The following is a 25,372-nucleotide window of genomic DNA, read 5'->3' as shown; positions in this document are numbered from 1 at the left end:
TACAAAACATAATTGTAGATGTAATAATTTCTACAGTTTGCCCGGTTATATTTATGTCGCTCCGGAGGGGTTCGGTGTCCTCCCCTGTCTTTTGACTCAGTCTGCCGGTTAACTCACTTCGTTCTTTTCACTTTCCGACAAAAACCGCTTTTGTTCGGCTCTTTAATCCGAGACGGTTCGCCTCTCTTGCCAAGCGTACTTCGATATTTAACCTACAATTAATCTGATAAAAGTGACTCTAACAGACTGGAGATGGACGGCGTTGGGACGGTGTTGTGTCTGCTGGAGGTTGAACCCTGCTGGTGATCGGTTTTCGGGCCTCTGGGGGTCCGCGGGGAGCAGCCGTTAGCCGGCTAGGAGCCGTTAGCTGCGGCCGGTAGATGCCTCCTCCTCCACTCTCGCCTCCCGCTGCTGCTGCTGCTGCTGCTGCTGCTCCTCCTGCTCCGTTTCTCGTCTGAGAATGTTGATGTGTTCCTGTGAGAAAGTGGATTTCAGCATCGGCTCCCGAACCGTGGCCCGGCTCGTTTTCGAGGCCGAACAAGACAGCAGAACCGCAGGAAACTCTTCCAATGGGAGGTAGGAGCTCCAAGTTTGGGCGTAAAGTTTCTCAGATCCGGCGCTGAAGCGAATAAAGGGCTGTTTCACATATTTACATCACCTTTAGTTTAAAATCTGAAACACGTAGTCCGGTCTAATCCGAACTGGGTCACGTTACGCTGCTCAGATGTTTCTGAAATGCAGTTTAAATGTTGCTCAGTGTGAAAACCAAACAGTGGAAACTGCAATGCTCTGACCTTTAGATCTCCTTGGATGGAGCAAGTCCAACTTGGAGTGGACAGCTAAAATAGGGGGATTTTAAGACTCATTTCACTCTGTTCAGAGCAGTTTAAGGAGGTTAACCATGAAAACAAAAATACTGAAACAATTTAGAGGATAATTATTCAGTTTGTGGCTTTTAAATTAAATTATTCATGTAAATCGATCTTTTTGGCATATAGAACACCGTGGACAGGTTTGAAAACTTTACTCTGACTTTCTCTCTGAAATATTTAGTATAAAACAGGATGGCACAATATGAATATTCACGCCGATAATTGATATTTACCCTTACTACAGTAAACCACTAGATTTTTCTGCAGAATGTGACCCCAAATTACTTGTGGACAAATAGCTTTTTTACTATTGTTTTTCTTCTGTAAAATGTTCGACAGAAAACCCAGCATGGGAAGCTGAAATGCCGTGTACCATCACCGATTGGCTGGCATTTGCAAAGCAGCCAATCCAGGAGCGCCATTTTTACCCCATTTGTGCTGATTGGCTGAACCGAGAGCTGAAGCGAGACTGGATGTTAGCATCTGCTTTAGCGCCAAAACGACCTGGATACTTTAGTATATGTTAAGATATATTTGGTGTTTGACCTGATATTCTGGGTTTTGGAGGGAGTCTGAAGCTGATGTTTCTCTGCTTCAGTTTAACATCTCAATCCTGCTGCTTCGCTGTCTGTCACATGACCAAACAAATACCACATGACCAACTTCCCCCATCAATAACTGTAATCATTGTCTTTTGAAATATTAATGCCTTCATATTTCAGTTTGCGGTTGAACTCTCATCAGCTGCAGTTCTCCTGCTGGAGCCCATCTGTCGTGACCTTTGACCCTGAAATAAACATGTTGAATTTGTCCTTTTTGCATGTTTTCACACCTGGACTAAAGGGGGCATAATTCAGCTGAGCTTTGATTGGTCCAGGTGTTTCAGATGTTGAACTGCAGCTGTCGGCCTGGATCGTTTGAAAACAGTGGAATAGCCCTTTAATCAGTCCGACTCTAAAGCTCCTCTTTCCTCTCTCCACTTGGCTCGGTTCGGTTCTGGTCGGTCCAGGAAGTTGTCGGCTCATCATGTTGTCTTTCATCGCTCAGATTGTTTGGAGGATCAGGCTGTGCGGCTGCTGAGATTACGGTGGATTACTGAGGACAAACAAGCCGCTGCCCAGATTGTTCTTGTTCAAACAGATCGCTCCGATAGCACTGGACGGGATCAGGATCTTTTCCCTGGAAGTTTCTGCTTTGAGCACAAACAATGGAGCGGAGCAGCAGGGCTGCTGCATGGTTAGCGCCGGGCTTGGTTTGGACCGGATCTGTCTGCTGATGTTGGGTTCTGTCTTCTCTCTGTTCTGGTCGCCGGCTCACAGCGGCTACAACCACAAACTTTCTGCAACTTTTCAGTTCTTACTAAGGGAGTTTCCTCACAGTTTTTAAATATGTCCTTTCATACATTTTACATTCTCTAATGTCTCAAGCAGTGTGTTACTAACTATATTATATTCACCACTGGCTCATTTGTATGGAAGATGATTAGTGCCACTGAAAAAAAATGTCAAAATTCTTTTTTTTTTTTTTTTTTTACAAAAATTTCATGGAAAGAAATGCCAATTCTAAATTTGTTTTACATAAATTAAAGGGAAAATGTCAAAATTCTCATTGTGTTTTACAGAAAATGGAGGAAAAAATGTAAAAATTAAAAATATTATCACAGATATTTGAGGAAAAATATTCTGAGATCTGAGGAAAAAAAGTTAATTCTTTATTATCTGTTACAATGTTGATTAAAAATGGTGACTTTTGAGAAAAAGTTGTTTTTCTCAGTTGTCTTCTGTAAACTCGTCATATCAGTTGGTTTTTTGACTCTGGGATTTTCCGTGATGGTAGAACTCGTCAGTCACCATCATGAGGCAAAGTGCTTCCTGTCTGAAGGTGCTGATGTCACAGACCAGAACCAGAAACACATTCACTTACATTGACAGTTTATTTACTTAACATAATAACTTCCTGGTTATCATGCTGGTCTTTAGTTTAAATAACCTTTAAATGCTTTAAAACGTCTTGGATTAAAGTGGCAGAATCTGTGATTTAATGCTGCAACCAAAACGATCAGATTCATCCAGAGATGAAGGTCTGTGTGTTGAATGAAGCATATTGATCAGATCTGTACTGCAACACGAGTTAATAATCAACCGTGTGGTCACATGACCCAGAGCGCGCGGCGGCGGCGGCGTCAGGCTGAACATCAGCTCTCTGCTCTCTCCACTCCTCAGGCAGACTCGGGTCAGGGTGGCGAGCCGCCGCTGCACCGCGCTTACGCTCGCCTGACTCTCTGATGCTGGCGCCATCTGGCTGGACGTTTTGGGCCAGAGGTCCAGAGGCTGCAGCTGGTTCTGGTTCTGGTCGGCTGTTGGAGTGAAGGAACGTCTGCGGAGCCGTTCTGAAACTGTTCTGTCTTCCACCAAACTTTCCTCAGCGTCACAGGGGTCGTGACCTGAGCCCCTCTGTCCGGCGCCAGCAGCATCATGGCGGAGACTGGGTCGGACCCGGCCGTGGCCGCGCAGCAGTGACCCGATGATGAGCTCGTCGTCCCCGCTCAGAGTGGAGCCCGTCTCCATCCCCACCCTCACCGTCTTGCCGCCGTCCTCAGACACAGAATCCTGGTCCCGCCCCCCCAGCCCCAGACCGCCGGGCCGGTCCCACCGCAGCAGGACCAGAACCAAGCGGCGCTGCGAGGGCCCGGGCGGCCGGGATGGGGCGAGACGCCGCAGATCGTGGTGGAGGATGGTGAGCGGCGCCGCAGCCCGTCTCCCTCGGTGGAGCGGCGGAGCGAGGACAGCCCGTCACATGACCTGCTGCTGCCGCCGCCCCGGTCCTGGTCCAGAAGCCCCTCCCCCGGCCGGCGCTCCCGCTGGTCCCTCAGGAGCCTGCTGAGCAGAGACTCAGACGTGGACGGCTGCAGGTTAGTGAGCAGTCAGTCGGCACTGGACCGGACCGGACCGGTCTGCAGTTCTCCTTCAGCTCATCCACATTCAGGTCCAGAGAGGCAGTACCAGATTACTGGGCCTCAGTAATCGGATTAGGGACGTTTTTGTCAGAATTTCAGAACCGGCTGGATCTGTAGGGCGGAACAGATCAGAACCTTCAGATTCATGGTTCTGTCTGATGTCAGCTGGCCTGTTTCTGACCCGGTCAGAACAATCTGGCTGCATAACCTGCATGGAACCTGCAGATTACCGGGGTTCTAATCCCAATGTATAAGCAGCAGGAATAATGTAAACAAACAGGGAGAAGCTGCTGAGGAGGCGGGACCATTCCTCACCGTGATGACATCATCTGCAGCCAATGAGAGCAGGCTCTGGTTCTGATGATGTCATGTGAATCCAATCAGATCAGAGTGCATCACTGAAGTGGGCTGCATGAGCAGCTGCTGCCTTTTACTGCTGCTGCATGTTAACCATGCTGAATAATCTGCTGCATGTTAACCATGCTGAATAATCTGCTGCATGTTAACCATGCTGAATAATCTGCTGCATGTTAACCATGCTGAATAATCTGCTGCATGTTAGGTAGAAATAAAGAAATTCTGCTTAAAGTTTAGTTGAAATAATTTGTGTATTTAATTTAATCCAGACCTCCTTCAGATTTTCTTTGATACATTTATTATTCTCTCCAAACGTTTCTTTTAATTTGCCCAGGTTGTGGATTATTCTGAGTCTTTCATGTCGGTGTGTTGCCGTTGGAAACCAGTTTTCCTTATCGGCACTCGGACATGAAGAAACAGGAAGAGGAAAGAGAGCACATATAATTTTTAATCAGATAAAAATCATGACACTAGCTTGATGTTTAATCCTCCATTAACATGCCAGAGCCAAACCACAAACCAGATGAGATTATCTGCTGCAATAATCTGTGAAACTAACACCAGTCAGTCTCTGGGGTGAGAACTTGTTCATCACAGTATCACAACCTGTCAGCTCTTCCACAGAAGTCAGTTTTCCTACACCAGCTTCCTCTGTGTCACTTCCTTTGGGAAAGTGGATGGAAGCAGTTAGAAATCCCACTTTTCTACACGTTCATATTATAGTGAACCCCAAGTATTCTCAGGGTCAGAGTTCACAGCTAAAGTCCATTATTTTGTAAGACCTTCTCTAAAATTCAGTTCAAATTCAGAAATACTTTATTAATCCCCAGAGAAAAATGTAAGACCCTGAATGCAACATTTTCAATTCTTCATATTTTAATCTACCATATGCATCAATACGCACAGTGACTGGGCTGAGGTGACTCCAACTGTGTCAGGAGGACGTTCTCCTCTGCAGGAACCTGGGGTCCTGCCAGACGTTAACGCTGGAGCTGAGCTGCGTTCACAGTCTGGGTTTCAGGCTGCAGGTGTAAACCTGTTGACTGTAAACATTGACGGTGAGGAGCATCATGGCTGCTGGTTCCGGATGGTTCTTGACCTCCAGCTCGTCCTGGTTCTGTTGGGTTTGCTGTTTTATCAACAGTTTGTTCATTGGAGCTGTTTTCTTCCTGTCATCTCTTGAAGCGTTTCTCAGAGTTTTTAACCTGATGTGAACGCAGACAGGAAGCTGATGAAACCACCAACTTCAGACCTCTGCTTTCACCCACTTCCTCTCCATGCTGTCGGCTCGTTTCATCTCTGTTCTCTTTGGCTCGGGTTCGGACCGCTCCTCATCGTCTGCAGATTACACAGAGGGACAGCCATGCATGCATGCAGGCCTGGCTCAGGCCAGCCTGGATTATCATCTGGACTCTAATCCAGAGAGATGGACGCAGGTTGGGGGTTAAGGGATTGGGTGGGCTCTGTTCCAGTCAGGCCAGATATTCTGCTCAGATGAAGCCAGATTAAATAATCTGTGTTTTACATGTAGAACGGTCTGGTGGTGAATGTGAGGCTGCAGTTTGTCCTTCAGCTCAAACCTTCAGTTTTCCTCTGCCTGGTCATCCTTATCTGAGCAGCAAGGCCTGCTCTTCCTCCTCCTCCTCTTCTTCCTCTGCCCCCTCCTCCTGTTACTCCTCCTCCTCCTCGGCTGCAGAGGGATTAGGGGTCGGCTGACAGACGGCAGCCCGTTACCGGCTCTTGTGTTCGGGCTAGTGGGTTGGCTCGGTCCGGTACCGGGGAGCTCCGCCCGCGGGACGCCGCCGCTTTCCGATCCGAGGCAGAGCGACTGAAAGGCGGCCGAGCTGCGGTCGGTGATCCGGCCCCCTGCCCGGATCCCCGGGCTTTCTGAGTGAGCTCACCGGGGGAACAGGCAGCCAGCGGCCGGCCGGTCGGCGGTTCTGGTCGGGTTTCATCTGGACCTCTGCCGCCTCATGACATGTTTGAGTAAGTGTTGCTTAGCGGGGCCGCGCTGCGCTGCCAGCCGGCTCTCTGCGCTCCTAGCCCGGCTTATCTCCGGGGAAATGAACCGTATCCTGCAGATTAGAGCGCAGCGCCGGTTAGTGGCGGTAAACAGAGATTTGACTGAACGGCTCGCTGCTGCGGGGCTCCTCCATCCCGCACGGAGCGCGAACAACGCGGCCCCGCATGGGCGCTGCTGCTCGGCCCCGGACCGTTGTTGTGCTGCTGATGCTGCAGGCTGCAGGCTGCTGCTGACCTGTTAGCTGCAGTCCGAGCAGCAGAAGCCTCTACGGATGATTTATTGACGGGTTTAATGTGATGAAGGCAGAAGAAGTGAAGCCGGTTTACCGTCCTGACCTGTTGATCTGATTGGCTGCTTCCTGGTTAGCCTCCATCTTTAACCAGCATGGACTGGTTTCCAGTATGAGGGAGAACTGAGGTTTTAGCAGTTACGGTTTTGCCTGCTGAGCATCATGAATTAAAATCATTTCCATTCTGATGTTCTTTACAGAAACATCACAATCCATTTTATTTTTGGTTTTAGTTGTTTTGTATATTTAAAATATCTTCCAGCTACAAGTTCTTTACAAAATGAAACTTTATTGGTCTTTGCATGATGATGTTATCAATAAATTACTTGAAAATGGTCTCACTACAACATGATTATTATTATTGTTAATTACAGTTTGTTGTCTGGTAATATGTGACAGGAAACGTTGTGGTTTCAAAGCAGCTCAAAATTCCCCTCATGAAGTTTTAGTACAGAAATAGAAATTACCTTTAACATCCCACAGAGAGGAAAGAACATGTCTGTCTGTAGTTTAATGCAGGGCTATGCTGTGCACTGCTGCTCAGCTGGCTGAATGCAGGAGAAATGTAGAATCTGCATAATGAGGAAGATCTCTGGAGTAACTAACATGTCTGTTTCTGGAATAGTTGGAATATTTGTTGCTTTTTATTAGATTTTGACCATGTTTTATATTTTTTGGTGGTGTTTTCTATCAGACTGGTGAACCATTTTTGATCCTTCTTGCAGCTTTTTTTAATTTGTTTTTTAGTTCTGTACATTATCGGCTTCCTCTGCTGGTTGAAGCTTTCGGACACATTAGCGGTTTCCTGTCGGGGGAATCAAAATGTTTCTGAGGGATTTTTCATGATCAGTCCGTTAAAGACTTCAGCTTTGTTTAGCTGGCGGCTCAGTTAGACGTCAGACCATCTAATGCCTCTTAAAACTACCAATCATTGCTAAAGAGATGTGAAACATAAAAGCACCATGATTCTGTTCTGAGCAACATCCAGTTTCCTCTTCATGTTGCTCATAGTTCCTGTATCAAATTCACACCACTAATGTGACAAAGGTCACATTAGTGGTGAAATCTAAAAGATAAATGGAGTTGGTTTGACTCTGATGTTCCTCCTGCTGGTGAAACGGAGCAGACGATCAGTTCAGACCCACTGCTGGGGACAGCAGAGGGCGTGTGATGCTCTGGGCCTGTTTCTGGTTGCAGATAAATTAATCGGCTTCGTTTGTGTGGATCCAGCAGCAGAGCGAAGCGTTTCAGAGCCTGTGCAGTCCTGCAGCTTCCTGCTTCGGTTGAAGCGTTTCCTCTGGACGGTTTGACTGTCCTTCAGCAGGAAGCTGAAGCATCGCTGTGATGATTGTAGGGAAGCTGTTATACATAAAGAGTGGAGACTGAATCCATCAGTAATAATCAGAGTTCATAAGACTGAACTCAGACTCCATCTGCAGTTTACTGATGAATAATTACTGGATTTCAGTTCAGTTTGTTGGTTTTACTCCGCTAATCTGTGTGTGTGTGTGTGTGTGTGTGTGTGTGTGTGTGTGTGTGTGTGTGCAGCACGGCCAGTAACTCTCCACGCAGCACGCCTGGCAGCTCCCCCTCCCTGCGGCGGAGGGTCCTGGGGGGGGGCAAGGCCAGCGAGGGTGAGGCAGGGGGGGGCGGCGCCGACAGCCCTCTGCCCTCCGTGCCCTCCGCCTCCTCCCTGTCCTCCGCCTACCCCCTGGCCTCCCGCCACTTCAGCCGTAACGCCAAGGTAAGGACGGCTCTGAAGGCCCGACTAGCTGGACCCTGAAGGGAATCTAAATGTTGCCGTAACTCTGATCATCCATGTGTTTCCAGTAGCAGTCAGTGTTGCAACGAATCTGGAAACGCCTCTGACTGAAGATGGTTAGCATATGATGATAAAGTGAGAACTAGAACGCTGTTCTCTGAGGGCCGATGTCCAACAAAATAAAAATAAGTCTGTAGAGATGTTTAGGACAGCAGACGCAGATTCAAAGAATCGGAGTGAGATTATTGTTTTGGTCAGGATTTAAAAATGAATAAAATGTCTTTAAATATTTGTGCATGAAACAACAAAATACTGTTAATAGTATTTAAACGAATACCAGCAGGGTGTGAATACTTATTGCTTGGAGCAGTGTGACAGCAGCGTCCATCAGGGGCGTTATTTTACCCAGAATCCCTCTGGCTCGGTGCTCCGGGGGGCAGAGCAGCTCTTCCTCATGACTTTGTCTCCCTGCTTCCTCTCAGCTGCTGCAGATTCTGAATCTTCAGTCAGTTTTAGGGGTTTTGTATCTGCAGCTTTAAAACAGGGAAGCTGAAGCTGATGGGTTGCAGCAACCTGCTGCAGCAACCTGCAGAGTTTCCACAGCAGGCTGCAGCAACCTGCTGTGGAAACTCTGCAGGTTGCTAAAGCCCAGCAACTGTCTGTGCTGGTGTGAAATCAGTTTCTGTGGTGACCTTATCTGGCTGCAGAGCTTAGTGACTGTGTTGTTTCTCTTTGCAGAAAATGCAGAGCTGGTACAATGTGAGTACTCATTAACGCCGCCGCTGAACTTTGGCTTCACCTGAAGCCTCTGGCCTCTGAAGCCATGTCTGCCTTCCTCTCCCAGGTCCTCAGCCCCACGTACAAACAGCGCAATGAGGACTTCCGAAAAATCTTCAAGAAGCTCCCCGACTCCGAGCGGCTCATAGTGGGTGAGTTCAGGACGCTTACGGGTCTTTCTGGGATCAAAGTTCAGACAGACACCCGGTTCTTCAGCCCGGCGGCAATGAAATGAGGAAGAGGAGTTTGGGTGATTTAGTTAGAAGAGCTTCGGCTGAAAGGAGAAGTGAAGTAAGAATGAATCGCTGCTGTTTGTCAGCCACATGGTTCCCTCACACTTTGCCCTGGAGGAACATCTAACGACCATCACACAGTTTCACTCACTCACACACACACACACACACACACACACACACACTTAGATCAGCCTCAGAACAAAGCAGAACTGGTCAGAACTAGAGCTGCGGTTACCATGACGCTAAAAACCCACACTGCACCAGGATGGGATGTTAAAAATGTGCGTTCTCTCTGCATGCGCTGCCTGAGCAGCAGGTTGGCGTTTCGTCTCGGTGCAGAGCTCAGGAGGGCGGAGCGTTGGGAACACTGCAGTCGGAGAGAAGGAATGAGTTTGGAAAATGTGGAACAATCGGAGCCGATATCGGTGCTGCGCTCTGTTCACACACAGCGTCTTAAAGGGGCGGCATGTGTTTTCTAGGCACGTAGTGATGTTTTATAGCACAATCAACTAACTATGTTACCTTCAGTTGGTATAAAAATGACTTAAATTTAATTTGATTTCACATCAAAGCATCACACCTGATGCCTTCAAATTGGACTCTGTCTCTTTAAGAAGCTCCCACTGTTTCCAATACGCCGCTTTCAGCACATCATCACAACAGTGCTCCTCCATGATGCCGTTCACAACCATTCTACGTTGAGCTAAGGGTCCAGCAGGTGTTTGCTAATTGCTGCTGCCGCTAGTCTGGAGGAGTGTGAGGGGTTCTCTGTGAGGCGGAGTCTTAACCCTGTGGGCGGTTTGTGGTTCTGGTTTCTGTCTTATAGTTGTTGAGTTTTGCTAATTTAGCCTGATTGACTGCAGTGGGGCTTCAGTCAGAACGCAGCAGGACGTCAGCAGATTTTAAACTGTTTACTGTAGAAAAAATTAGCTTATAGGAAGCTCAGTGCATTAAGGGTGTTTAAGGTTAGCAAAATAGTGAAGCTAAAAGTAGCTTTACTACTACATTATCAGATGTGCACACTACTGGATATAAGCAATATGAAAACAAGATGTACGTATGCTACAGAGAGCGATTAATGTTGATGACCTGAGGAAGAACCTCTGGGTTATTTTACTGTTGTAGACAACAAACATAGCAAAGCATCATTTTCCAGGCAGAGACGCCACAAAGCGGTGGTGTCTGACATCATGGACGCAGAGAAGCTGGACTTGCTGACGTCATGCTGGCCGAGTCAGAACCTGGAGGAGAACGCTGGTCTGATGGTCTCTGCAGACTGAATCCGTTTAGATCCGTCTAAACAGAGTTGGTTTCACAACAAGCTGCAGATCTCTGGAAAGTCAGAAAGTTTCACAGGAAATCCTCCGGATCCACACCGTTCACCAGTCAGAACCTGACCTGAACCTGCGCTGAGGTTCGCTTTAAAGGTCAGACCAAAATCTGCCTGGAGACCAAACACAAGAGTGTCTGATTGGCTGATGTGTCTAAAGGGCAGAAAACACTGAAACAAGTTGGATTTACAGTTATTCCTTCACCAGTCCTGATTATTCTAGTTATGAAGCTTTCAGCTCTTCTCTGAATCATCAGTGAGACATCAGTGAGCTCCTCCATCCCTCAGGAGGGAGGAGGAGTGTTTACACGGTTTAATCGCCACTGTCAGCCCGACGTCTGGAGTTGAAGTGATTCCTGCAGAGGTGTGTGTGTGTGTGTGTGTGTCAGCTGACCTGCTCTCTGCTCTGTTTTCACCAGACTACTCCTGCGCTCTGCAGAAGGACATCCTGCTTCAGGGACGCCTCTATCTGTCAGAGAACTGGCTCTGCTTCTACAGCAACATCTTCCGCTGGGAAACCACTGTACGTCTCTCACACACACACACACACACACACACACACACACGTTTGCGTGGCTATCTTTGTGGGGACTTTCCATTGAGTTCCATTCATTTGTACAGCCTAAACCTGACCTTTACCCTTTTCCTAACCCTAACCAACCAAAACTCAATTCATACCTTAGCCCTAACTCTGACCCCTGACCCAAAAACAGGGTTTCCCCTTGTGGGGCCAGGCTTTGGTCCCCATAAGGTATTACAAACACGCACACACACCTCACTGCAGACGTCTACTTCCTGGTCAAACTCTGCTGTTTGAAGGTTAAATGATTTCATTTCACCATCTGAGGTTTTACTTATTATTAAGGTTTAAATGCTGACGTCTTTATTTCCACCACAGTCAGTTATAAACAGTTATAAGCGGTTATAACTGGGTTAGTTTAACCAGGTGTCTGCATCCTTAAAAAGTCTGAAAATATCTGGAACTCAACTTAAAAACCAAGTCGGCCTTTAATACGTTAAACACAGGCTGACATTTTGTCTGGACAGGATTATTTCATTTGAACATTTCTGTGGAGATAAAGGTTTTAATTTCCATTCAGAAATGTCTTAAAAAGGTTTTGAAAGTTTTAAATTTGAGTTGCTTAAATCTGCAGAGAGCCTGTTAAAGCAGTAAATCATCCTCTAATTATGACATGAGGCTGCGTCTTCATCACCACGTAATGCAGAAGAGCTGCAGTTATAATAAACTGCAGCTACTGTAAAACCCCCTGTTATGAAATGAACCTCAGTTTATCACAAGTTAAAGTTTAAAGCTGCTTTTTGAGTTTTTCCTGTATGAAGTCAGATCTGTGGTTTAGGAGGTAGTGAACTGAGGAGGTGGTCATAATGTTCTGCTGGGTTTCTAACCGGTCTCGGACCTTCAGCAGCTGTAAACACAGAGGAGTTGTGAAGCGGCCCGGTACCGTCGCTCCTCTTGGTTCCAGTTGAAACGGTTCAATGTTCCTCTGGAGGTTCTGGTAGAAGCCGTCCGGTCCGGTCCGGTCCGCTTCTTCCCTCTGACTCATGTTGTCAGAACCTCCTACTGATCCGATCAGAACGGTGGTGGGTTCCACTGACTGGGCCTTTGACCCAGTAGAACATTTTGCTGCCTAAAAATCAACAGCAGCATCATTTTGTGAACTTGATTATTTTTTAGCAAACGATGAATCTGCAGCCAAAACCCAGAATAACAGAATCAGCTGAACATAAGCGCAGAGTGCGGCGGCGGCGATGCGCGCGGCGGCGGCGATGCGCGCGGCGGCGGCGATGCGCGCGGCGGCGTTCCTGGAAATGAACCAGATTCATTTTCAGATTAGTTATTAATGGATAACCATTAATAACCATTATCCATTAATAACTGCATGAAAAATATTCTTAATAGGAAATTTATTGTTTTGTCTTAAATGGAAAGTGTTTCTATTTATTGCTCAGTTTTGGCTTAATTACATCTCGACTGTTGTTTTTCCTTTTTACACTCCAGTTATTGATTTATTGATTCTGAACTGGTTGATTATTTCAGCGCTGCTGGAGACTCTCTGCTCTCAGCTGATCTGTTTTCCACTCTTTGTGAGACCAGAAGCGCCGTCTGTCTGGACCTCTGTTCAGTTCAGTCGCTGAAAGGGAGCGAATCTTTACGCCGTCTCTTATTTTACCTTTCATATTTTTACTTGTCATTAATTCGTAGAAACAGTTTTCACTTTGACATGAGAAGGATTTTCGTTGTTGATCAAAATAAATTTATAAAAGCAACAAAAGGATAAAACAACCAAGGGAGCGAATACTTTTCATCCTGTTAATGACTGTATAGTTTAACCTGCAGGTTTTATGTTTTTTTCTTTAATGATGAATGAAGCTGATGTTGTTTCTCAGATCACCATCCAGCTGAAAGACGTGACGTCTATGACGAAGGAGAAGACGGCCAAGCTGATCCCCAACGCCATCCAGATCAGCACCGACAGCGAGAAGGTACGCCGCCCGCCGCACCTCCTGCTGCAGCAGCGATGGGCGCAGCGTTCCTGCTGCTGCTGCAGCAGGACGGAATCGGCTGACTCGGCCGGATCTCCTCACGCTGACGAAGCGAGCGCAGGAAGTCCAGCTGTCTCTCTGTTCTCACGCCTTTCTTCCCGTTTCCTGCCTCAGCATTTCTTCACGTCGTTCGGCGCCAGGGAGCGCAGCTTCATGATGATTTTCCGCCTGTGGCAGAACGCGCTGTTGGACAAGGTACGGCCTCCCGCCCACATCGCCACGGTTACCGTCTCCGAGTGGATGACAGTTGGGAAGGAGCTGTGAAAACGGAACCACAGGCCCGAGGGAGCGGATCTAATTACCTGCTGAGTTCCTGAAACATTAGTTATTGGATGAATTGTGAAAAACTGTTTAAAGTTGTTTTTTAATCACCCGATCAGAATTTTCTTTAGTCCGTCGTAAAGAGTCGCCGTTTGTTTCCGTAGCTGTTGTAGGACAGTCCGGTCTGACGGTGTGAAGCAGGAGGCGGCTGGTTGAACATCGTGAGGTGAAGTCTGAGTCTCGGTTCTGTTTGCTTTCAGTCTCTGTCCCCCAAAGAGCTGTGGCACATCGTGCACCAGTGCTACGGCACCGAGCTGGGCCTGACCAGCGAGGACGACGACTACGTCTCTCCCACCAGCGAACACCTCAACGGCCTGCTGTGAGTGTTTCCATGGAAACCAACCAGAGACCGAGCTTCAGATGAACTTCTTTCAGCTGGACTTTATAAAACTAAAGTTCCTCTGTTGTTTGCATCTGTTCCTCAAAAGCACAACCAGTTTTCAGCGTGAACATGCAAATGCTTCCCCTGGGGTTTCGTTTGCATACTCTAACCAATATTTCTACTGTCTGTCTGCTTTACATTAACCGCCTGCCTCCTCAGGCCGGGAGAGGAGTCTGTGTCGGTGACGGACCTGTTGGACCTGAGCACGGTGTCGGCGCCGTCTGCCGGCAGCTCCCCGCCTCACGTCTCGGTCCACTGCGGTCTGACCAGTCCGGCGTCCGCCCCCATCCTCAGCGGCGCCTTCCCGCCCCCCTCCGCCGCCTGCCAGCCCATTGAGGTGCCGTCCTCTTCAGGAAGTAGACCCGGCCCAGAACCCATGGAGCCCAGCCCGCCCAGCTGCCACGGCTCGCTGCTGGCCCTCACCCCCCCCATCACCGCCTCAGTCTCTGCAGCCGCTTCCTTCGTAAGTGGTCGCAGCATTCACACTTACAATCAGCTCTTATCTCCGGCTGAAAAGCTGCAACTGAAACATAAACTGCAGCAAATGGAGGAACGTACGAAACAGATTCTTTAAGCTCTAAAGTTGCTTTTTTAACACATCCAGGATTTTAAATTTTAATGTCCTTGAAATTTGATGCTTTTTGTTCTGTTCTCTGAAATGAGTGTTCACTTCCAGATTCTGCTGCTTTTTCTGCATATTTTCTAATTTTCAAAATTAATTTAAGGACGAAGAGCAAAATATGTTGTGATATGTCAAGTTGTTAATTTATAGCTTTTTGGGAATCACAATTTTGGTACCAAGCTAGTTTACTGCTAAATAATTGAGTTTAAATAAACCAAGCTAAATATGCTGATAATGTAAAATAAGAAATCAGAAGCATAAATAAATCAAGAACATGAAAAATAAAACTAAACTGAGAAAGTTCAACCCAGGTAAGGTGATGTCTAACACACTTGATGTTAGCTGTGCTGAAGTAATGCATCGTAAAATAAGCTATGCTTGCAAGATGTATTTGCTGTGCTAATATAATGTAGCAAACTATGCTAGCACACTACATGAAGTAATAATGAAAATAAGATACAACGTAGCATAAAATAAGCTATGCTAACAGCGTAAAGTAAGCTATGCTAGCAACGTAAAGTAAGCTAAGCTAACAGCGTAAAGTAAGCTATGCTAACAGCGTAAAGTAAGCTATGCTAGCAACGTAAAGTAAGCTATGCTAGCAACGTAAAGTAAGCTATGCTAACAGCGTAAAGTAAGCTATGCTAGCAACGTAAAGTAAGCTAAGCTAACAGCGTAAAGTAAGCTATGCTAACAGCGTAAAGTAAGCTGTGCTGACGGCGTAAACAATTCTATTGTGGCACAAAGATGTTCTAACAGTGTGAAATAAGATCAAATAGGCTTAGCTCATGTAACTAACCTAAACTAAAATAAGCTCAAGGAAATAAAAAAAAAATGTAGCCGCAGCTGCATCCCGTTTCTCACCCATCACATGACGCTGGGCCGTGTGCCCCCTTTACCCCCCTCTGCTTCAGACCCTGGAGGAAGGAGGCGACAGTCAGTCTGAGTCGACCAATCACATGCCGCCCCCACCGGCCGCCAGCCTGGGAAACCTCTCCTCACTGGACATCACCAACGACGAGGAGCTGCCCACCGACCCCAGCAACTCGTCCGACACGCAGGAGGAGAGTAAGTCTGATCTGTTTCCTCACATGAACTGGTTAAAAGAGGCTGAACTCTGGAAAACGTTTCTAATGAAGCCGTCAGAGGGGAGTTTTTACCTCCAAGACTCGGTTCTTAATTAATGTCAGCCTGGAAGCACCATGAGGCCGGTGAAGTTTAAAATTAAAGTAATTAATTAAATTAAAGTGACAGGGTCAGTGTGCGTGTGCGTGTGCGTGTGTGTGTGTGTGTGTTGCGCACACTCTTTAAAGCAAACAGGTCTCGCCTCCAAGCTCTTATTAATGATAAATATCTCGATTATTTGATTCAAACAAGCTGTGCTTAGTTCAAGTTCATCATGTAAAAACCAGCGTCCTTAAGAACAAAGTTGATGCAGAACCAGACCGTAACTGGACCTCAGATTGCTGAACTGTTAGACTCTGAGTTCACCCGGGTTGACTCTTTCTTTCCAGTTCAAACTTTAAATTGTTTCTTTCTGGGTCACTGTGGGTTTTTTAACCCAGCAGTGTCTGGAGAACCTGTCTGGTTCTGCCTGGGTGAATTCGGCCTGAAGGAGAACCTGCAGGTCTCCCTGAACTGACCCTTGACCTCACCTGACCTCCAGCTTACAGGAATGGTGTAACGGTTTGTCTGTAAATGCCCAGGAAACAGTTTTCATTTTCAGCAGCCTTTAAGCGGTTCTGGATCTGTGTTGAGGTTCTGCTGCAGAGCCGACCGGGTCGGCTCTGCAGCAGAACCTCAGAGACGGAGATCTGTGACCCCACAGAGGTTGAATGAGCTTCACCTTTAAATCACTTTATACCAAAACAGGATTTATTTACAGCTGCAAAACATTCCTAAGATTTGGCCCAAATGTGACGTTTAATTGACCGAACCAGATTCATGTTCTAGGAATAATTTTAGATCTTTCAGAAAGATTAATTTTATTTGCTTTAAAACATTTGTTTTAAAATGAAGCAAGAATTTTCTCAAAAGACCCAAAACGTTCCTGTGGATCATGGAAAGTTCTCCAGGTCTAGAGCCAGAGCAACCAGATCAGCTCCAAGCTTCAGATTCAGGATGTTTCCACACCTGCATGGAGGAGGAATGGCAGACGGTTTACTTTAACTATTCACTTACTGCAGATAAACAGCAGCCTCCAGTCAGCTCATTTCTGATCATCTCTGGATTTATAAATAAAATCTCTGCTTAATATTTTGTTTCCCTTTGGGTGGAAATAAGTATTTTAATTGAAGTGAATTTAGTAAAGTTTCAAACTAAATAATTAGCTTGCTAACTAAGATTAGAAATTATATATGTAGCTAAGAGCTAAATATCTTACAAACTAAATATTTAGCTTTGAAATTAAATATTTAATTTACAAAATTATTGTTATTTAACTTGAATTTAAATATTTAGCTTTAAACTAAATATTTAGTTTTTGTTATCTTGGAGCTAAACATTTAGTTTGATGCTAAACATTTAGCATCAAACTAAATGCATATCTTGTAGTTAGATATTTAGTTCAACTAAATTTTTTGCTTAATAATCTAATATTTAATTTAGAACCTGAATATTAAGTTAGCAAGCCAACAATTTATTTAGTTGAACTAAATATTTAACTTCAAGATGTGTATTTAGTCCATTAACTAAATGTATAGTTTGAAGATAAACATTTAGCTTTTTTCTAAGTACTTGGTTTACAAACTAATTTTAGCTCCAACTAAGTTTAATTAACTACAGTTGTTCTGTTTTTTGTCAGGAAAAAATAAAAATACAGAAACATGTAAATGGATGTGAATTGTTGTGAAATGTGTTGGGAATGAAAGGATGTTGGTAGTTTCAGCTGTTTTCTGATGAGCTGAAGCAGCTTTGGCTCCCGGTTCTGTTGGTCCGTCCATGCAGCCAGCAGGAACTGTTTGGGCCGGATGTCAGGGCTGCCGTTTGGTTTCTGTGAATGTTTGCTGGGATGTGAGCGACCCGCCTCTGTGTGTTGCAGCGTCGGGCGAGGTGGAGGCGTTCTGTTCGGACCTCAGCGGCCGCCTCAACATCAACACGGCGGTCCGGATGAGCGTGGACAAGCTGCACGACCTGCTGTTCTCCGCAGACACGCACTTCATCCAGCACCTGTTCTCCCAGAGGCACTTCACCGGTACGTCAGCCCCTCCCCGGCCCGGGTCCGGGTCCGGGCCTGTCTCCGCCTCCCTGGCGGTTCAGTCGGCTGGTTCTGCAGAGCGTGTGTGAACTTGTCTCTGTGAACATGAATGCCAGTTTTTCCTGTTGAGGCGGTGACCGTTGGAGCGTTTTGTTTTCTTGCTGCTCTCATTGAGCTCCTCAGACTGCTGACACACACACACACACACACACACACACACACACACACGCCTCTAACCGTGTGTGTGTCTCCTCCTGCTGCTTTCTGCAGCCGTCACGAGGAAACTTGCTGCTCATCAGATCATCTGAACCCGGTTCAGTCAGTTTGAGCTTCCAGATCAGTGTTCGCACAACGCCAAGGTGGAAAGACATCAGCAATGACATGGGGAGGGTCAAAGGTCATTTCCAAATGATTGGACGGTGACTCTCCTCTGCTGGTTTTATGGGAGTCCAGCAGCTGAATGTGGGTCAGCCGCTGCTGGTTCTGGTTCTGATGGAGACGCTCAGCGTCGAAGCTTTTCTCCAGGTTTAGAAACGATTTTAACCAAATTAAACTTAAATCACAGAAAGATCATAAAACGACCACAGCCCACATCAACTGTTTACCTTCTGGACTTTTTCATGTTTTCATGTCCGCCATTTTCTCTCTCTCTCTCTCAGACCTGTCAGTGGGCGAGTGGCAGCAGGACGGCGCCAGCGGTACCAGCAGCCGGGTTCTGAGCTACACCATCGCCCTCAACAACCCGCTGGGCCCCAAAACCGCCCCGGTGGTCGAGACGCAGGTTGGTTTGTGCAGCCGAGAGCGTCCAGGTCCAGCTGACCTTTGACCCTGCAGAACTAACCGTGCTGCCCCTGCAGACGCTGCATAAGAGCTGTTCCAGAGGAGAGTGCTACGTGGTGGACTCAGAGGTCCTCACGTCTGGGATCCCCTACCAGGACTACTTCTACACCGTCCACAGATACTGCCTGACCTCCATCAGCAAACACAAGAGCCGCCTCAGGTGGGCCGCGCGGCGCCGGTCGCCTCACCGCAGGGGGGCCAGCTGGTGTCTTGGTTTAACATTCAGAGTTATCTTTGGACACAGTAAGAAGAAACAAACATTTAACAAAATGATGAAATGACGTTGGTGAGCAGAAATCTGTGTAAAGTCACGTTATGATGATGATCTCATCAACCTTCATAATCTCAATCTCAAATTAAGCCACAACATGATAAACGGAGCTAATAAAACTTTATTTGACCAATAAATAAATATAAAACGACATCAACCATAAGAAACCACAGGATGTGGTTAATCTGTTCCAGGTAGAGCTGCTTCATGCTGTGCTGCTGCTTCGCTTCTTTGGGGGAAAGAAAACAAAATTTCTGAAAAGTCACTAAATATTTGGACCAAGTTTCTGGTCCAAATAATCATCCAGTCATGATGTGGGAGCTTCATGACTGTCTGAGTGTTTTTAGGCTTGAATTGGTGGAAAATATTAAAACTGACCCAGATTTAAATCTGTGGATTTAAATATTAATAACTTTGTTTTGTTTTGCGTCTGAGCTGCTCTGACCGCCGTTGGCCTGCTGACCGGGTCGAGCCGCTTTCCTCACTCTCACTGTTTGCTCTGCGATAACAAACCAATCCATGATTAGATAAGGGAGCAGAGACTGAATGATTGTGTTGGTGAGCGCGGGTCGGGTCAGAACCGCTGCTGCTCGTTGGCAGCAGCTCCAACGTTGCCAGCCTGTCTGGGTTTAGCGAGCAGGAGACGAGCTGCACGTCAGACATCCACAAGAACAAAAGGCTGAAAGGTTCTGACCCGTTTGGGTCCATCTGAGGACGTAACTGATGAGGTTCAACCTGTTGAACTGTTTTACTGTCATCTTTCTCATGCTAACGTCTAGGAGTCGTTTCTGAATAAAATCGTAAAATGTTAGTTACTGTCCAATGTAACGTAAGCTAAGCTAACTGAGCTAGTCCAAAATAAACCCAAAGATGCTAAAGTTACTAAGCTAAGCTAGAACAGGCCATGCTAAAGTAAGCTAGGCTAACTAAGACTGTCTGGCTACTTACTCAAGCTAAGTTAATGTAAAATAAGGTGAGCTAACATCAAAGCTAAGCTAACTGATACTGAGCTAATACAGAAGCTAAAGCAACCTAAGCTAAGATGAATTATGCTAAATGGATTAACGTGAGGACAAATCTAAGGTTGGTTCAAGTTTAGAAGTGAATAAAAGCCATTTTTGTCCTCATGAGTCGCTGCAAGTTGCTGCTGCGCGTCTGACGGCTTTGCTTGGTTTTCCCTCCATGCAGAGTTTCCTCAGACATCTGCTACAGGAAGCAGCCGTGGAGTCTAGTCAAAGCACTGATCGAGAAGAACACCTGGAGCGGCATAGAGGAGTACTACAGGAACATGGGTGAGGCGCCGCGTCCAGCCTTCGTTTATCCTCATCATTCAAACATGGATGATGATGATGATGAGGAGGAGGAGACTGGCTGGAGGTTTTCCTGCTTCTTTAAAACTCATAAAAAACAGATAATGTTTTAAAACCTGAATATAATAACCAATGCAGGTTGTTTTTTTCACTGAACTTTCACTATAAAACAATATTAAAGGTACTTTATTTGGATTTAATCACAAAATATAATTTTTTTAGTTTTTAAATGATTTTCCAAACATCATTTGGAAAATGATGTTTGGAAAAGGTTTTATGTTTTTCTTTATTTTGAAACTTAAAATAGAAACAAATGTGATTCTGATTAAGACTCGCAGCTCTGAGCGATTTATTTTACTGACTGACAGCAAAAATGGCTTTTGATTAAAAATGTTGCCGACTTCTTGTTCATATTAAAGCAGATTTATGGGTTAGAATGGCCTAGTCAAAGTCCAAACCCAAATCTAGTGAAGTTCTCAGGGTGTGAATATTTATCTCCTTCTCACTCTTCCTCCTCCTGCTTCCCACATGCAGAGAGCGAAGTGTGCAAGCTGGAGACGCTGCTGCAGACCGAGGTTTCCGTGGTAACCACAGGCGAAGCCGCGGGCGCCGACGCCGCAAAGACGCCGCCGTCCCTGCGACGGCGAAAGCGCGCCTCCTCCCGGCGGCAGAGCGAGAGGGAGGGAGGCGGTGCGGAGGCGGGCGATCGAGGGGAGCGAGGCGTCGGGGAGGAGCGGAACCGCAGGGAGGCCAGTAAGTCCAGGCCGCCCCTCTGCTGCCCCCCGGTGGCCGGAGGGAGACGTCAGAGCGCCGCTCGGTGTTTCCTGCTGCTGAATCGCTGCTTGGTGTCTGCAGGCGCTCCGTTCCTGAAGCTGGGCGAACGCGGGCGCGCCGGCGGACACGGCGGCATCTCCACCGTCCTCCTCATCGTCAGCTTCATGTAAGCGCCCCCTCTGGTCGCCGTCGGTCCTGCATGTTTGCAGCTCTGCTCTGATTGTCTCTGAATGTTCAGCTGCGTCTCAGTAAGTCAGAAAATCAGTGAGAAACTTAAAATAAATATTTATTCCTCTTCATTTTAATGATTGTGGTTATAAACACAATCTGTTTCTCAGATTTTATATTTTCCAGTAAAACAGATTTGGAGCTCGTTGAGGCTCCGTCCACATGAACCGTCGCTTTCCTTCCACTCAACTTTCCCCCCATATGTTTAAATATAAATATTTTTATTAAAGTTGTTTTATTGGTGTGATATAATCTTTATCTTACAAACATATTGTTTGGTTTCTAGCTGTAAATAATCTGTCGCTCTATAAATGATCCGCTTCGTTTTTAAACCAAATTGATTTAAATCAACTTTTCAATGATTTTTTTAACTTACTGAGACGAAGTCGAGTTGACCTTGCACGCTGACCCCTGACCCCTGCTGTTGACTCTGTGGGTCGGACTAACAGCCTTCCTGTTTCTCCCCCCCATGCGCAGGATCTGTATCAGGTTCGTATGACAGCTTCTGCTTCTCTGCTGCATAAATGAGACGATGTGAATGACAAACGTCCCAAACTGTGAAAAATCCACCATTTAATGAGAAAGCCGCCTGCAGACGGAGAACTGGGCTGCAGAACCGCTCGGCTTCACGACCAGAACCAGAAGTCTGAAATATTCAAACCAATAACCTGAAACGCAGAATCATAATCATTTTATTATTATGTGGCTCTAATAAAACAAGGAGGCGACAAATAAAATAATTAGATGTATAAACACTTGGAGAAAGTGATAAAACTCTGATTATAGATGGTTTATGGATTCACTGAACTTCCTGATAGGTTTTTATTGGCTGAGAGATGAAAGTTACAAATATTAGTAAATGTTTAAATAAATGACGTTTTGGAAAATGGCTCCAGTTTGATGCAGTTTCAGTTCAGATGTGATAAGTGAAGGTCTCAGAAACAAGTTTAGCCTCAAAGCTAAAGGCCGCCCCCTAGCATCTGAAGGAAGTACTGCGCTGCCGCAGGTTGAACAAACTGCTTCCTGTTTGTTTTAAATTCAGAGCCTGAAATCATGGAGTCCATAATCCTCCACATAGCTGCTGATTCCACTGATATTAAATGAATCTGACGTGAAGAGCAGCTGCAGTTACCAGTTTACGTCAACAGGAGGCAGAGTTGTAGCATTTCTGCAGGTATTCCTTCACCTTTCAATAGGAAACAAATCACTGTTATTAAAGATTATGTGATGGACTCTGAAATGTTTTCACTCCTAGACATGAAAAAATGATTTCTGGTTAATTCTGAACCAAAACTGAAATCCTGTTTTGATGATTCTGGGTTTGGTGGATTGTTCCCACAGTTTCATGAGTGTGTTGTTTTGTAAATGAGTCTGAACTGTTTCTGTTTCCTCTCCATCCCGTTTGCTCTGGTCTCCATCTTGTTTTGTTTTCTGGCTGAGTGTGCGGTCCGGTCCGGTCCGGGTGTGTCTGACCTCTCCGTCTCTTTGACCCCCAGTCTGGTGGTGCTGGTGGCTCTCAACATGCTGCTGTTCTACAAGCTGTACGCTCTGGAAAGAGCAGCTCACACACTGGAGAGGTGGCACTCCTACTCTGTGGCCGACAGGTAAACACGCCGCAGGTGTTTCACACAGAACACGAGCCGCTGGGATGGAGGAGGGGTTCTGGTCCCAGCAGGGTTCTGGTCCCAGCAGGGTTCTGGTCCCAGCAGGGTTCTGGTCTCCAGACGTTTTCCTCCCACTGAACTGTGTATTATCATTATGTCATAATTTACACTTTAGCTGCTTTTCCAGTCGTTTGCAGTTCATTAGCCAAACACTTTTTGTTGAATATTCTACGATTCATTTAGACTGGAGCCCAGTTTGCCAAATTATTTTCTTTGGGATTTTCATAGATTCTAAAACTGGAACAGAGTAAAACTATTTTAGCTCCAACAGAGACATGTTTGACATGTTTACATGCATCTTTCATTTCAAGAGCATGAAAAAAATCAGTTGTGTTGTTTTTAATGTGACTAATTTATTTTTTTTTTTAATATTAAACAGAACTTATTTAGTAATTAGTTTCATAGCTAATTAGCTTTGATTTAACTAATCTTAGTTTTTCTTTGTTTTTGTTTTTATTAGATTAGTTTAGTTTATCTTAACTTTTCTTGTTCTAGCTTAACTATTAGCTTAGTGTCAGTTAGCTTACTTTAGCTGGATTGATTTGAGCTTATATTATTTTATGGTATCTTACCTAGTTTGGCTGAACATAGGTTAGCTTAGCATGAGTAGCTTAGCTCCACTGGCTTTGATTATGTTAACTTGGGCTATGTTGCATTAAAATAGCTTATTTAGCTTAGTGTCAGTTAGCTTGGCTTAGTTGACCTTAATTACTTTAGCTTAGCTTTGTTGGGTTTTGGTTAGCTTAACTTATTTAGCTTGGTGTGAGTTAGCTTAGCATCATTGGTTTCAATCAGCTCATTTTTTTGTTAATTTTGCTTATTTATCTTGGTGTCAGTTGGTATGGCTTTGATTATGTTCCATTATTTTAAATGAAGTTAGCTAAGCTTATTTTTTTATTTCTGTCTTACCCTAGCATAATCGTCCATAGCTTTAGCTTAGCCTTTTCTAGTTAATTTAGAAGAACTTGGCGTATTGAACATTTTTAGCTTAATTGGTTTCTCCCAGTTTACTCTAATTTATTTAACTTATCCTAGCATAATATAGTTTCTTTATATCTTTAATAGTTTGATTTATACTAGCTTAGTTAGCCTAGCTTAGCTTGCCTTGGCTCCGGCATTAAGAGGTCAGGGACTGTTGTGACCTTGTGGCGGTGAATGTGTGGACTGGATCAGAACCTCTGAACCGTTGTGACTTGTTGCTGCTGTGCCGTCAGTCCTCTGCCCCAGACGGCGGGCGAGTGGGCCCAGGTTCTGCACCTCCAGCGGCAGTTCCACCAGGCGCAGCTCAGTAAGTGGCAGCAGATCCTGCAGTCCTCCGTCTCCCTGCTGGACCAGGTCAGAACCCGCCAGCTCCACACAGAACCAGAACCTCCCGCTTTCAGCCGCCGCAGCTGACCGGTTCTGTTTGCTCCCCAGATGAAGCATTCCCTGGAGAAACTCCACAGGAACATTGTGGTTCCGGACCGGGAGCCGGATCCGTCCGTTGACACAGAGTCCCTGTCTGAGACCTGACCTCCGACCCGACCCGCATCCCCCTGCTCCGGTCTCAGGACTCCGACACTTCCAACCAGAACCCGGTCCTGGGTGGGACAGACGGACGAACTACACTACCCACAACCCCCCTCTCCTGACTGACTTGAAGTCGCATCAGACGCCTTTAGCTTCGACCAATGAGAAGCTTCCAGAACCACAGCAATAAGCCCCTCCCCCCGCCGCCCCATGAACCTGAACAGAACCGGGCCACAGGCGGGCCGCCGGGTTCCAGACTGCTTCCTGACCTGCTGCGTGGCGCCGGGACCGGACCGGTTCCGGCCGGAGACGGACCTCCTCAGTATTTATTATTACCTCCCAAGTCTCGTCCTGCTTGAACAAGTCATGTGATGGCGGTTCTGCACTCTGATTTGCTGATGTTTGGACCAATAGGAGAAGGAGGTTCAGCAATAATGAAAACCTTTTGCTCTTTACGAATGTTTCTCTGAAAACTAGTTTATTATAATAATAGTGATGATGATGATGTGTGTGCGTGAAGAACGAGGAGAGGGTGCGTCGCCATGGTTACGTTATCACATGCTACTTTTTCTCTTCAGTGTTTTTGTTTCTTTTTGCAAATTTTTCTTTGTGTCCAAACCTTCAGCCGAGTTGGAATGAAACGGACCAAGCAGAACTTTTCAGGCCCGGAAGAACAAAAAGGGAAACAGTGTTTTGTTTTTGTTTTTTTGTTTGTTTTTTTGTGAAATTAATCTGAATTTACTCGTCATTATTTTTTACTTTTTCACTTCCTGTTCTAATTCTGACTGAGGATCGGTTTCTCATCTCTGCTTTCTGGGATTTTCTCCCGACTTCAGCGGCTGCAGAAGCTGGTCGGCCCTGCTGTGCACGGTCGTCATGGAAACGAGAGGCTGGTGTATTTATTGTGGAAGGATGAGGAGAGAATGTACTGTAAAATTGTGATTGTACAAAACAAGATGGAGAGAAATGAAAATCCTAAAACATGCAACAACTCGCTCCTGCCTGAGTCTGAGGTTTTTCTTCACAATTTCTTGAAAAATATCAATTAAATGGTTAGAAATTATAAATAAAACATTTTAATTAATAAA

The 25,372-nt window shown here is 45.9% G+C and overlaps 1 protein-coding gene and 1 long non-coding RNA gene across 2 annotated transcripts; one reads left to right on the top strand and one right to left on the bottom strand.

The window, feature by feature from the left end:
* Window positions 1-561: 561 nt before the first annotated feature.
* Window positions 562-25,372, top strand: gramd1a (GRAM domain containing 1A). Its single transcript, XM_007576934.2, is given in 22 exon segments — window positions 562-576; window positions 3,095-3,567; window positions 3,570-3,783; window positions 8,046-8,241; window positions 8,998-9,018; window positions 9,104-9,188; window positions 11,022-11,125; window positions 13,012-13,107; window positions 13,282-13,362; window positions 13,689-13,807; window positions 14,030-14,333; window positions 15,407-15,560; window positions 17,533-17,685; window positions 18,348-18,469; window positions 18,546-18,688; window positions 19,988-20,091; window positions 20,644-20,862; window positions 20,965-21,049; window positions 21,589-21,600; window positions 22,608-22,715; window positions 23,990-24,110; window positions 24,192-25,372. Coding segments are annotated over 21 exon segments (2,709 nt in total). The 5' UTR covers window positions 562-576; window positions 3,095-3,395; the 3' UTR covers window positions 24,288-25,372.
* LOC107833642 (uncharacterized) lies at window positions 8,711-8,985 on the bottom strand. The gene is made up of 2 exons (XR_001659407.1): window positions 8,877-8,985; window positions 8,711-8,832 (listed from the first exon to the last, which is right to left on the bottom strand). It is a non-coding gene; the product is annotated as an uncharacterized LOC107833642 (long non-coding RNA).

This window comes from Poecilia formosa, unplaced genomic scaffold (assembly GCF_000485575.1).
Source record: "Poecilia formosa unplaced genomic scaffold, Poecilia_formosa-5.1.2 Scaffold420, whole genome shotgun sequence".
Lineage (NCBI taxonomy): Eukaryota > Metazoa > Chordata > Actinopteri > Cyprinodontiformes > Poeciliidae > Poecilia > Poecilia formosa.
The sequence above is the reverse complement of the archived record's forward strand: the minus strand, read 5'-3'. Positions and strand labels throughout refer to the sequence as shown.